The 13,677-nt window shown below is 35.0% G+C and overlaps 1 protein-coding gene across 3 annotated transcripts; it reads right to left on the bottom strand.

Moving 5' to 3' along the window:
• Positions 1-5,041: 5,041 nt before the first annotated feature.
• Positions 5,042-8,216, bottom strand: LOC132268257 (uncharacterized). Of its 3 annotated transcripts, none has more exons than XM_059769081.1 (3): positions 8,058-8,216; positions 5,915-6,124; positions 5,042-5,828 (listed from the first exon to the last, which is right to left on the bottom strand). In XM_059769081.1, the coding sequence occupies exons 2-3, from the start codon at positions 6,079-6,081 to the stop codon at positions 5,216-5,218; spliced, it is 780 nt and encodes a 259-aa protein (XP_059625064.1). In that variant the 5' UTR covers positions 6,082-6,124; positions 8,058-8,216; the 3' UTR covers positions 5,042-5,215. The 3 variants fall into 3 exon arrangements, with proteins under 3 accessions (XP_059625064.1, XP_059625063.1, XP_059625062.1); XM_059769080.1 differs by having other exon boundaries at positions 5,915-7,186; XM_059769079.1 differs by having other exon boundaries at positions 5,915-7,481.
• Between the last annotated feature and the right edge of the window lie 5,461 nt (positions 8,217-13,677).

Below are 13,677 nucleotides of genomic sequence, written 5' to 3' on the forward strand. Positions count from 1 at the left end.
GACACAGAGGATTCTTTTGTTTTGTTTTGGTTTTTTTTTTTTTTTTTTCCAAAATCCATCATTGTGTAAACCTGCGCTCAATGCTGTTCCTTTGTATGTACCCTCGCCTTATACAGGAGTAGCAAGTAAATGTATGTTTTCTAGATTTTCTTTGGAAGAAAATTCAGTTAGATTTGTCATCAAGAAACCTAAATTCTCAATGCACTTCCATAGTTATCTTCTTTCAAGCAGATTGGGTTTATATATGTTACATATTCACTAAAAAAAAAAAAGGCTAAATTTATCATTAAAATAGTATGTTCACCTCTTTCTAAATAATACTCCGGTATAAATTTAAAATATTATAATGATGGATTTTTTTCAAAATCTAACATTAACTTCAAAACAATGGGTGTACGCCTGGACTAGAATAAGACAGTGGGTGTAGCCCCTAAGGCTGAGCTGACCATATGTTTGTATTTGCAAGGACTTGCCAATTGGTTTTCTTCATCACATCCATGTCATATAACTATTCATCCTTCAAGACTAAACCATTCCTTCAGGCTTTTTGGCTGCCTTAGAAGAGTCATCCAAAGTCGTATTTCTAAGAGGGCAACCTCTTATATGGTTCCAACGCTTCATCTAGTGATGCTTTGTCTCACATGGGAAGGCTTTCTCCTCGGTTTCCTTCAATTTCGGATGGGTTTAGTCTTCTTTGGTTAACGCCCCTACTCCTTCTTAGCAAACGTAGCCTTTGCGGCGTATGTCATTAGTCATCCCCGCCCCTCTTCTTATCTGGACGTATTTCCAAAACTATAGATCGAAGTCGAATAAGTTCATGAAATTGGCTCGGTAAAGCCTACCCTCTTGTAGAAGAGTTTATTGCAAGAATTTCAATGAAATAGTGTGTGTAGTGAAACAGTGTGTGTATTGACTTCAAAACAGAAGTGTCCAAATAGTGTGTATTAGCAGGAGTGTGGTGGGTTGGTAAGAGTTTAATTGGGGGTATAATAGTCATTTAGGTTATATGATATTTTGAAATAAATGTGATTAGAAAATTAGGGGTAAAGTTATCTTTTACCATGTTTTTAATAGATACAGTAACGAAAAAGCGAAAATGGACTTAAGTGATAGTTATTTTTAAAAGATATTTGAGGTTGATATTTGGCCAAACCTAAAGGGGTGTTAGTGAAATTAACCATATATATTAATGAAATATATATACTAATGAAATAAGGGTACTAATGCGAACTATATATACTAATGAAATAATGGTATTTAAGTAATTTAGCTATCTAAACATGGCGGGGCGACCTCTCCTTGCCTCCGCACGGGTTTTTATTACATCAAATCATTCCCGCCCAAATAAGCTAAATAATTGTCCAAAACCGTAAAAAAACGGGGCGGGGTAGGGCAGGTACCTGCGAGGGGCGGACCAAATTGCCATTCCTAAGCATAGGTTAAAAATAAAAAAAATATTTTGATTCTTTAACTAACTCATAACAAATAAAAATTTATTCATAAAATAGAAAAATAAAAAGAAAAGAAAAGAAAAAAATCAGCAAAGAAACATTAAACACTCATAGAGGACAAAATAGTCCTTTCACCTTATTTACTCTTGCTTACCCCTTCCGTATGTGAACTCCAAAAAAATTGTAAAAGTCCGCGCCTGCAAGCACTCTCAGTACTCGGATAACCTCTTACATTGCCTTCGAAAAACCCTAAATTTTCATTCTTTGTTTTTCTTCTCTTCAATTCTCGTTCTCACGCATGTTCTCAAATTCAAAAGATCAAATATTTGAGTATGGATTGATACAGAGCCTTGAAGTCATTTTTTGTTTGGTTGAGGTAAAATTTATATATTTTAATTTCATATTTTTATTGTGTTTTTTTTTTTTTAATTATATAAGTTACGGGTTTCATTGATTTTCAAATTTCTTTCCCTTTCGCCTTGATTTGTTTGATCAAATAAATGAGGAGAATGGAGATACTCCCTTCAGTGATTTTTGAAAATCAAATGCAATATTTTTTTTCTGAATTTATATTTATTTTCATGTGCAACATTATTGTGATTGGGTTATTTGAATTTATTTATTTTTTCTATGTTAAAGCTGTGATTGATAGACAATATTTTTTTTTTTTTGTGCGTGTGTGTGAGAGAGAGAGATTGGTTGGAATGGTTCTTCGACAATCACTGAAGGGAGTGTTCAGCAACTGTTGCTAGCGCTCTGAATATAAGTTATATGGGTTATTAGGTTTGCACATGACTTTTTATTTTTTATTTCCCAAATAAGGAGTTCTTGCATTCTGTTCTTTTTTCAAAATTGCTTTACTTATGTTGATTGATAGAAAAAGACAAAGAATAATTGAAATTTTATTTTATTCTATTTTTATGTTAGGTTCAAAATAAAAAATATTTTGATTCTTTAACTAACTCATAATAAATTAAAATTTATTGACAAAATAAAAAAATAAAAAGAAAAGAAAAGAAAAAAATTAACAAAGAAACATTAAACACTCATAAAGGACAAAATAGTCCTTTCATCTTATTTAATCTGCTTCTTCTGTATGTGAACTTCAGAAAATTATATTTTCCGAAAAAAAAAACTTCAGAAAATTATAAAAGTCGGCGCCTGCGAGCACTCTCAGTACTCGGATGACCTCTTACATTGCCTCCAAAAAACCCTAATTTTTCATTCTTTGTTTTTCCTCTCTTCAATTCTCGTTCTCACTCATCTTCTCAAATTCAAAAGATCAAATATTTGAGTATGGATTGATACGGAGCCTTGAAGTCATTTTTTATTTGATTGAGGTAAAATTTATATATTTTAATTCCATGTTTTTTATTTTATATATATTTTTATTATATAAGTTACGGGTTTCATTGATTTCAAATTTCTTTCTCTTTCGCCTTGATTTGTTTGATCAGATAAATGAGGAGAACGGAGATACTCCCTTCAGTGATTGTTGAAAATCAAGTGCAATATTTTTTTTCTGAATTTATATTTATTATGTGCTACAGTATTGTGATTGGGCTTTTTGAATTTATTTATTTTTTCTGTGTTAAAGTTGTGATTGATAGACATTTCTTATTTTTTTTTTCGTTTATTTTTTATTTTTTTAATATTCATTATTATTATTTTTTGTGTGTGTGTGATTGGTTGGAATGGTTCTCCGACAATCACTGAGGGGAGTGTCCAGCAACTGTTGCTAGCACTCTGAATATAAGTTATTGGGTTTGCATGTGATTTTTTATTTTTATTCAGGAGTTCTTGCATACTGTTCTTTTTTCAAAATTGCTTTACTTATGTTGGTTGATAGAAAAAGAAAAAGAAAAAGAAGAATTGTTTCAGTTAAGTAAAGACTTTTTATTTTTTTTTGAAATCATCAGTGTAAAAAACTTTGGCTGATTTTGTGTTCTATGCAGTCATTTATGTATTTAATCTTGCATTATTAATGCTTGGTTGTGGTGCTAATATATTACAAATTTCTTTTTGCAGTGATTCCTTAATTTTGTTACTATTCATTGTTGGAGAGACACTGTTTTGATCATTGCAATCAACACTGGGATTCAATTTGGAAATTTGAATTGTGCTCATCTTCAGTCCTTGCAGTTCCCCACTACGGTTGCTACTGAAAATATAGCAATGAAGAAACTGAATAACAAAATTCCCCCTGAAACGAATTGAGAGTAACTCAAGGCTGTCAGCCGGTGTCCAAGAATGATGGATGTGAGGGCAGGAATAAATCTAAGAAGTTTGGAATTAGTTCTGATGATAACATAAATTTGGATTATGCTCATAACTCAAAGGTGAAATCTTCAGCACCGGCCTCTTGCAAGCGTAGACTGCAGACAGTCAAGAGTTGAAGAGGCGGAAGATGGATCAGAGTGTGACGAAACAGTGTTTTGGCATTCTAGAAGATCGATGAATCATTAGAATGGGTGGGTTTTAATCAGCCAGTGGATCCTTAGAAATTGAAGATTCCCGATTATTTTTCTATAATTTCTGAACCCATGGATCTTGGAATAATAAAAAACCAAATTAGACAAGAATGTTTACTTTAGCATTGATGAGTTTGTGTTTGATGTGAGGCTGACCTTTCCCAATGTCAGGCTGTATAATCCTCCTAAAAATGCAGTCCATCTCATGGCTAAAGAACTAAATGACATTTTTAACACAAAATGGAAATATTTGTAGGCAAAATGGATTTGTGCCACCATACATATTGAGCCTAAGAGGTTGATGTCATCCGAAGAAAAGAAAATGTCATCCGAGGAAAAGAAAAATCTTAGAAGAAAGTTTGTGGAAGTATCAACGGGAAAGATGCCTCGGCGGTTGCAGTGTTTTCTTCAAAAGTTTGGTTTCAGCTACCAGAAAGTAGAGAATATCAAAGTGGATATTAATGCATTATATGATGAATCTTTGTGCAAGCTAGAGAGATTGATGTGAAGCAACAGGATGATAGCAACAGGATTTGGATTAGGTGGTGTAAAGCTCATCTCATTAAGTCAAAGAGTTTTTGGACTCTAAAGATTCCCCAGCCATGCTCATGGAGCTAGAGGAAGATCCTTCAACTGAGAGTTCCTGCAAAGCAAATTATGAAGCATAAAATTGGCAATGGTAGAGGCACATTATTCTGGTGGGACAATTGGACTCCTGGAGGCCCTTTAAGCACTAGATTCCCAAGCCACATTCTCACAGATGGAGGGTTCAGCATTGATATCAAAGTGGATAACTTTATTTTCAACTCAACTTGGTCATTCCCACACTGCATTGTATCAGCAATCCCAGAACTCCTCTCTCTGCCATCACCAAATTCAGTAAGGAACTATGAAGCACGGACACGGACACGGACACAGGACACGGGTACGACACTACACGACACGGATACGGTGACACGGCAAATTTCAAAAAAACAGGACACGGACACGGACACGGCCGGGATACGGCTATAAAATATATATATATATATATATATATAATTATATATTCAAAATCCACAATTCATCATCTAAGCATTTAAGAACCAAGCAAATAATTTATCACCTAAAAGTCATAAGTTCAATAACTAAAAATCTATAATATATGCATCTTTCATCATTGGCCACTGATCACATAAGATTCGTACAAATAATAACTAAACAGTTTAGTTATCAAAAAAACAAAAAAAAACTGAACAGTGATTAATTGATAACAGTGAGCCCAAAAAAGAAAAAGGAACTCTATAATCCTCTTCATTGAGTTGGATCTTCTAGAAACTCATCGTCATTTCCATCTCCCTCATCGGTAAATATCATGGCCTCCAAGTCCGGTTCATCAAGTGAAAGATTTGCAATCTCAAGTTTTCCACTGCCTTCTAAGGAATCAAATGCATCTCCCCCAACATCCCACATCTTAGTTTCACCCACGTTATATTGTGGAGTTCTCCTTGATAGAAGAAAAAGATTGGAATGTACAAATACCAAATCTTCGGCTCTTTGTGGTGCTATCTTGTTCCTCTTCAAAGATTGGATAAAAGAATATGTACTCCAATTCCTCTCACAACATGAGGAGGAACAAGGATGTCCAAGTACCTTCAAAGCCAAAGATTGGATGAGGGGTGTTGAAGCTCCATAAGAAACCCACCAAATTGCTGGCTCCATAAGTCCTCTATCATTCAAGGAATCAACCGATCCAAACTCTCTAAAACCCGCCGAAAAACAAGCATACTCTTCTTTAACCTTCCTTCTCTCCACATCATTAGTAAAGTACCTTTGGAAGCATTTTTCTCTTAAACTTGAAATCTCTTGATCTCTATGTGGAGGAACACGATTGGGAGCCTCTTGAAGCCATTGTGTGCTATAAAACCTAGAAGTGACAAAATGATAGCTAAAAGTTAATTTGACAAAAATTCAAATTAGAACCTAAAAAATGTATAAAATATTAAAAATTACCTTGGATTCAAGGAATGTGCTAAGCAATGAAGGGGTGTGTTGCTCTTACTCCATCTAGCACTTAATATTTCGCGCACCACCAAAAAGAATGGAGACTCCTCATGCTCTTGCTTTCTTTCATGATGATAAATAGCGGCCTTCACTTTAGCTATCATGGAGTCCCACATCTCATACACCAAGTGAAGACAAGGAACATCTGTATCGGCCCTCCTAAGCATATCATAGATTGGCTCAGTAAAGTTAAATATGTAATCAATATCTCGCCACCAATCATCACTTACTATTTTTGTCTTGACAGTTAAGGCCCTTTGAACATTATCTTCCCTATAAGATGTCCAAAAATCACTCATCACCATGTCTTGGAGACCACGTTTTATTTGCTTAAATCTTCTTAGCATCACAATCATTGAAGCAAAACGTGTATCCGCAATAGAAAGCATGGTTAATTTCACATTTTCAAGAAACATTGGCAATCTCATGGAATGATTCATTATAAAAATTTTAATAAACATACAATCATCGACAATAGTTGTAATCCAATGGCATTCTAGAAAAACAACTTCATTGGCATCGGTATTTTTGGCCGCACAAATATTTTTCAAAGTAAGGTTGAGGGTATGAACCACACGAGGAGTCCAAAATACTTTTGGAAATTGGACTTCAACAAGCAATCCTGCACTCCTACAAATAGGAGCATTATCGGGACCACATTATCGGGTCCAACCTCTTGAATGGTCTCCTTGATCAACTCCGAGATGAAAAATTTATCTTTGAATTCACCTTCACAATTTACCGCTTTCAAGAACATAGGACTATTTACACTCAGAGCCATAAAATTGATGATTGGCCTCCTTTGTGGATCCGTCCATCTATCACAAACAATAGTAACGCCATTTTCCTTCCAAGAATCTTAATTGGAATCATCAACCTCTCTATGTTTGCTTTCTCAGTTTGAAGAAGAGTAGTCCTCAACAAGTTGTAACCGGGAGGAATATAGCCATTAATACCATTATTAGAGGCACAAGTGTAGGAAGCAACATAGTGTGGGTTCCTTGCAAGGTGAAAAGGCAAATCGGCCGAGTAAAACATTCTTGCAATTTCACTATACAATTCATCACGAGCTCCAAGATTAAATGCTTTTTCAATCACCGAACTAGTTTTCCTCTTTCTTGGTTCAAAAACATCAAGCATAAATGGCTCACCTCCCGTGCTTACATTTGCACTTGATGAAGATCCAACTTTGCTTGACTTTGTGGAAGGTGGCAAAGGAACCTGTTTTGGCATCTTTCTCTTAATTCTTATTTCAGCTTCATTAACTAACCTTTGCATTTCAGCTATATGATCATTAGTCACTTTTTTACATGCTTGACTGCCATGTCCCGAGATTTTTAGCAAATGCGTTTTCACCCTATAGTATGATCCCTTAAAATTCCCTTGACAATAATTGCATTGAAATTTTATATTTCCCCCTCCTCCCCCAACCTTATCAAACTTTTTAACATATTTCCAGAGAGGGGTGTTATCATCAGGTTCAACCCCATTGCTAGAACCTTGCACATTCATTTTCCTAAAAACAAACAGTTATATATAAATACAAAATTGCAAATAAAATTACAACAAATAACAAGACTAATTTTAATAATTTTTTTTCATCATTCTTATAAAAATTTCAAAATAATTTGTTTTCCCCAGTGCTAACAGTGGCAAATTCCTTCCAATTCTCTAAGACTAATTCAACTGTTAGTAATGGCTTAAAGAGGCAAACTACACTAGGTAAAACGTTATAAATATAATTAAAGTGTCATCTTACCAAATACGGGCAAGTAACATTTGAATCATGTTGTGCCAGGAGATGGATAACAAGATAATTTTATGGCTTTCATTATGATTTCTCAGGGCTCCAAAAGGCAGAGAAAGTGAGGAAAAAAAGTCAATTCCAAATAATACTGTATCGTTAAATAATAAGCTATATATATATTTTTTTTCCGGTAAATTGCTTATCTAGTTCTCTTTCAGTTTCACGAAGTCTTGTACTGTTGTACAACTTGTACATGTAACTTAAAAAAAAAAAAATCTTTTTCATGTACATTACAGAGGTCTAATTGAAGAAGATGAGAGAGGAAGTGAGAGAAAAGAAACTTACTTGGTGGAGTCGTCGTAGTAGACACCGGAGATACGAAAAATCTGGTGAAGAGTTGCTATCCTTGAGCTCGTAGTCGCATCTGAGGAGAGGAATCGCCTTGTGAAGGAACGGAGGATTTGGGGATTTTGGGTCTAGGGCACAGAAGGCAGAACCGACGACATTTAGAAATTTACTGTGTAAGTGTGTAGTCTTTAGTATATATTATATAATTGTTTTATATTTTTTCAAAATTTTACTTTTAACTTCTAAAATTAGTAAATTACATTAGGTACCCATTTATCTTTAAAACAATTACAAAATAAACCCCGCCGTGTCCCCCGCGTGTCCGTGCCGTGTCCACCGCGTGTCCGAGCCGTGTCCAATAAAAAATTATTTATGGACACTCCACAGAAGTGTCGGACACGTGTCCGACCCTCGGACACAAGTGTCGGTGTCCGAAAAGTGTCTAACACTGGTACGTGACTCCTGAGAGGAATGTCCGTGCTTCATAGGCAAGGAATGATAAAATGGTATGGACAGCTTCATCTTCAGGGACTTACTCCCTCAAGTCCACTTTAACTTTTTGATTGGGGCAACAACCAAGAGTCCCTAGGCACAATCTAGTTTGGGAAAGTCCGTGATCCCTCGGATGAAGTTCAACCTTTGGCTTGTAGTTTAGTCCAAGCTTCCCACATTGGATAGCAAATCCATGGCTCAGCACGAGAACATCTGTGTTCTTTGTCGTACTCAACCAGAAACACATGACCATTTGTTCTTCAACTGCTGTTTTGTCTCACCACTATGGAGATTCATTAAGCAAAGAGCTCACTTCTACTCTTCAATTACAAATTAGGATGCCCTAATCCATTATACTAGCAATCAATGGAAGAAGAACACTGCATCTAATTTGATTCGCAAGATTTGTTTCTTCTCAATTGTCTACCATACATGGAAGGAACACAATGAGGAATTTTCAGAGGGAAGAAAACTTCACAAAGATTAGTGCTCACCCGCATCTGCAACACCATCACTTCCATCCTAAAATTGGGTTGCCAGCAGAAACTTCATGCATCGAATAGGATCCTATGTGAATGGGATCTTTTGCCTTCCTCAAGTCGCCCCCCACCGAGACCTCCAGATTGATTCTCGCCGGCAATGACGCCGGTCAGATACTTTCCTCACACCGAATTGGATTGGGGTCGCTATTAACTGCTAATAGTTTGTTAATTGCAGTTACCAGTGCTAAATTGGGTTCTGTCTTTTAAGTTTAGGCTGCCTTTGAGCTTGTCTTACTGCCACTTTGGGCTTGTTTTTGGCCTAAGGCCCTCTATGTATCCTTAATTTCAATTTATACAGTTGCTTTATCTTCCCAAAAAAAAAAAAAAAAAAAAAAAAAAAGATTGATGTGAAGCTATTTGGATGAAAGAACTATGAAACTAAGTAATTTCCATGGTACTGCTAGCAAACTTTTTATGGCTGTGTTTGGCTCTCTTTTTTTTAGGGGTGTGCCAGAGTTTTTTGACCCAAGGGGTTAAATAGCCAAATTATCCTTGGTGCTCATCAAATTCGCAATCGGCCTTTCTGTGAATCAGGTGCTTGTTGGAAGGCAAAGATGACCCCTTTCTTCAGGTTCTTTAACGCCTCAATAAAGAGGACTTTCAACACTATAAGTGAAATGGATGAAGAGAGTAAAACAAATTACATATGAAAAATTGTCATACAGATTACAAGAAGTGATTTATTCTAAATCTAACACTGTGCTACTTCTGTGAACAAAAATAAAATACAAGTAAAAGACTAAGTAAGAAATTGCAAAAGTATGAAACTCGTTGAATGATCGTGGATCCTTTGCGCAAGGCTTCCATGGTGCTATTTATAAATGTCTGGAGCAGCAATTAGTTTCAGCAGTTTCTTTTTCAAATTCAAATATTATATTTGAAATAAAAACTCCTTTTTGTCTTAAGCTTATCCAAATGAACGTGATGAACGTGTTTTTGGAATAAGACTGACATAACTTTAAATGAGGCAATTATTGACTTTAGACTCCAATTTGAATGAGAGTCCTATTAGTAACATGGTATATATCATTATTTAATAGGCTCAAGTGTTTGCATCAACTTGAAATAATCATCTATTATTGTAGCCCATTATAAAAAATTATCCATCAATTAATTAATTTTAATTAATTGGAGTAAGAACTTTTGTCAAATTATTAAGGTGTAAAAGACTGTGTGTTGCTTAGTTTAACACAAATGAAAAACATTCTCAAAATTACATTCTTTTTAAATTTCTAATTCTTTTAAACTAATCTCTATGTAATACAAAGTTCCTAAGTTCTGGTTCTCTTCCATCATTGTGTCTTTTTTCAACTCTTCATAATTAAAGTCTCTCTGCAAATTTTCATTCCCATCCTCTATTTCAATTCAAATTAGGTGATTCCATCATTGTGGGTTTATTTATTTATTTATTTATTTATTTTTTCCTTTCTAATAAATAAAAAAGACTCTAATCAAGTATGTACATCAAATTTTCACATCACATAAATTTTGGAGTGCAAAAATATGATGCTATCATCTAGTGATTAAGAATTCGTATAATATTCAAGTGTGAGGTGTTGCTCATTAATCAAGTATTTACATCAATTTATTTGTTTTTTTTTACTTTAACAAGAAATTCACAGTAATCTCTATCGGCTACCACAAGATTCATTTGTCAAGCTTTTGTCTTTGTTTTTGTTTTTGTTTTTGTTTTTGTTTTTTTTGTTTTTGGGAAAGTTAAGCTATAAGGGAAAACGTACAAGATGGGGCCAAGGCCCAAACATTGTTGTTAGGCCCAAATCAAGAGGCCAAGATCCAACCCAGTCCAAACATTAGATATCCGTATCCAGCTAGTCCACCAGTCTTGTAAAGTGTCAACGGCTCAGATATACTATTAAAAATTGGGATTATTACATATAAATGGGGTTAGGGCACCATATTTACTTAAAGGCTAAGTCAAAGTCCCAAAGTTTCTCTAAAATGTGTTTGACCCAAAAGCTGGGGTGGCACATGGAAAAATACTGTTTCATATTTCTGTTGCCTAATATACCCTTCTTCCTATTTTATGTGTTGCCTAAAATACCCTTTTGTACACTTACCTATTTTCAAGCCCTAATTGCTCATCACATTCCATTCATGCCGGCCTATCTCTCCCCCCTTCTCTGTAAACAGCAACGATCAACAAACCCCTCTCTCTCTCTGCCCTAACCCTCACTGAATTCTCTCTCTCATTCGTGCAAGAGCCGTTTCTCTCTCATCGTTGCTCTCTCTCTTTCTCAACAACTCTTTCTAAGCCAGTCCCTCCACCCTCTCTCCTCTCTAGCTTCATCGCTCTAGGAATTGAGAAACCCAACTCTTCTTTTCAGTGCAGCAACACTTGGCTTAGAAGAGGGATCAAGGGTTCTTGGTGAGCTTCAAAACCCTACATTTGTTAGTGCATTTTCATTGTTTCAATTGAATTTTTCTTTTTTTCTTTTTTCGGCTGTAATTTTGTATTGAGTTATGATGATTCGATGTTTCTTAAGCTTTTTTGTTGTAATGGTTCTTGAATTTGTGTTTTTGTACACTTGCCTATTTTCAAGCCCTAATTCCTCGTCACATTCCATTCATGCCGGCCTATCTCTCCCCCCTTCTCTGTAAACAACAGCGATCAACAAACCCCTCTATCTATTTTTAAGCCCTAACGCCTCTTTTTACATTCCATTCGTGCCGGCCTCGTGAAGCTCAAGTGTTCTCTCTCTCTGCCCTAACCCTCACTTCATGAAGCTCAATTGCTCTCTCTCTCTCTCTCCCCCTTTCTGTAACAGGTCAAGGCAAGCCATACATCTCGGCACACAACATCAGCGAACATGAAGGTCTTCTCCACTTTGTTTCTCTTTGATGACCGATTCTATTTGGTGTGAAATGAAGCCAAACCTAGGTTATATCTCTCTCTCCTTCACAATTTAATTCAAGGACGAATCTAGGGTTTGAGGTAATTTCTCTCTCTCTCTCTCTCACACACACACACACACATACACACCCGTTTTGGGTGGATCTCCCCCCGATAATTTGTGTAATTGAATCTGGTCACTGTTAATGTTTTATGTATGCTATTTAAGTTCGTATTTAACATTATTGAGTTATGTTTTGGTTCTTTTGTGGTTGTGTTTTTTATTTATTTTTATTGTTAATCTCAATTAAAATTTGAAATATTGATGCAAGATTAAATTTATATGGTAATCTCAAATTTTTTTTTTTTTTTTCATGATATTTGGTTAGAAAAATAACTATTCTATGTTTTGTGGTATTTTGTAAGTTAATTATTTTATTTTTTTGGGATCAATTTTGTTACTAGTTTAACATATTTATTTTTGTAGACCAGATATATATTATAGTTGACATGAACACAAGGTGCTAAACACATAGCACCATACACATAGAAGGTGAATCTTGTTATATTTGAATATCCTATCCTTGTTGTAGAGACATAAGTAGTGAAAAAAGTATAAAATAATAATAATAAAAAGTGTCACTCACTTCTTATTTTGCATTATATAGTATGGGTGAAATCTAGTATAGATTCAGCAAGTGTTTGACACAGTAATTCTCAGTTGGAGAAAGAGAGAGAGAGAGAGAGAGGAGAGAACCAACTAAAAGTGGGAGGAGAAAAAAATTGATTTCAAATTGTGGGCTACTTTTGGTACTCTGACTTGCATTTTGAAAATTTCCACTCAAAGGGTATTAACTGAATTTGGTGGCTCTCTGTTACAACCCTCCTGGCTTTTAGCTCATCAGCCAAACTGACATTTACTGTGTGCAATGTTTCATGCTCCCAGAGAAACCCTCTTTAAAACAGACCTTTAGAGAGAGAGAAACAGCAGCAGATTAGGAGCACGGTAGAGAGAGAAACAGGACAGTATTCTAGAGAGAGAGGAAAGGAAATCGGCATTTGAAGGAAGTGAAAAAAGGAAGAGTAATTAACTTCCAAAAAATAAATAAAAATATAGAGTAATGACAAAGGTACTGCATTTATACCCATGCCTGCGTCAAAACTAGAGCGCTTGATGATTAACCACCGCCTCTGCTACTGTAAAATATAGAGTACTTACTTGTATATACTTGTGTGTATATGTATAATTATATATATCTACACGAATATATACTTTACACAAGCTCTTTTTTTACTTTTTGATTGTGTTTAGTTTATGTTTATTTACTTCTTATTTTAACCTTTGTTTGTTAACTAATATTTCAATCTAGGTGGTACTTTACTAATAATTTAACACCTTGAGCTAGCAACTGACATTGCTAACTCTCATTAGATATATTATAGTATTAATTATCATATTTTTTATTAAATTATCAAACATTGGGAGGAGAGCTTCGAACTATGATTAGAGTTGTTGGTCAAGTGATTCTTTACAGCTTATTTCACTTTTTATTTTAGGTGGTGTTTTTCAGTCATGGATGTAGGACACACAATAAAAATCTTTTTTTTCAATTATACAAGGGTATACCGTACCCGGACTCACAATTATAGAAATTTTGTGCACTTCTTTCTTTAGAAAATAGGGCAGGGAAAGCAAATAAGAACAAGCTAGATCAAACCCAGAAGTATAAAG

This window comes from Cornus florida, unplaced genomic scaffold, assembly GCF_030987335.1.
Source record: "Cornus florida cultivar Cherokee Brave unplaced genomic scaffold, ASM3098733v1 CherokeeBrave_3.0.0_Hap2_Chr08, whole genome shotgun sequence".
Taxonomy (NCBI): Eukaryota; Viridiplantae; Streptophyta; class Magnoliopsida; order Cornales; family Cornaceae; genus Cornus; species Cornus florida.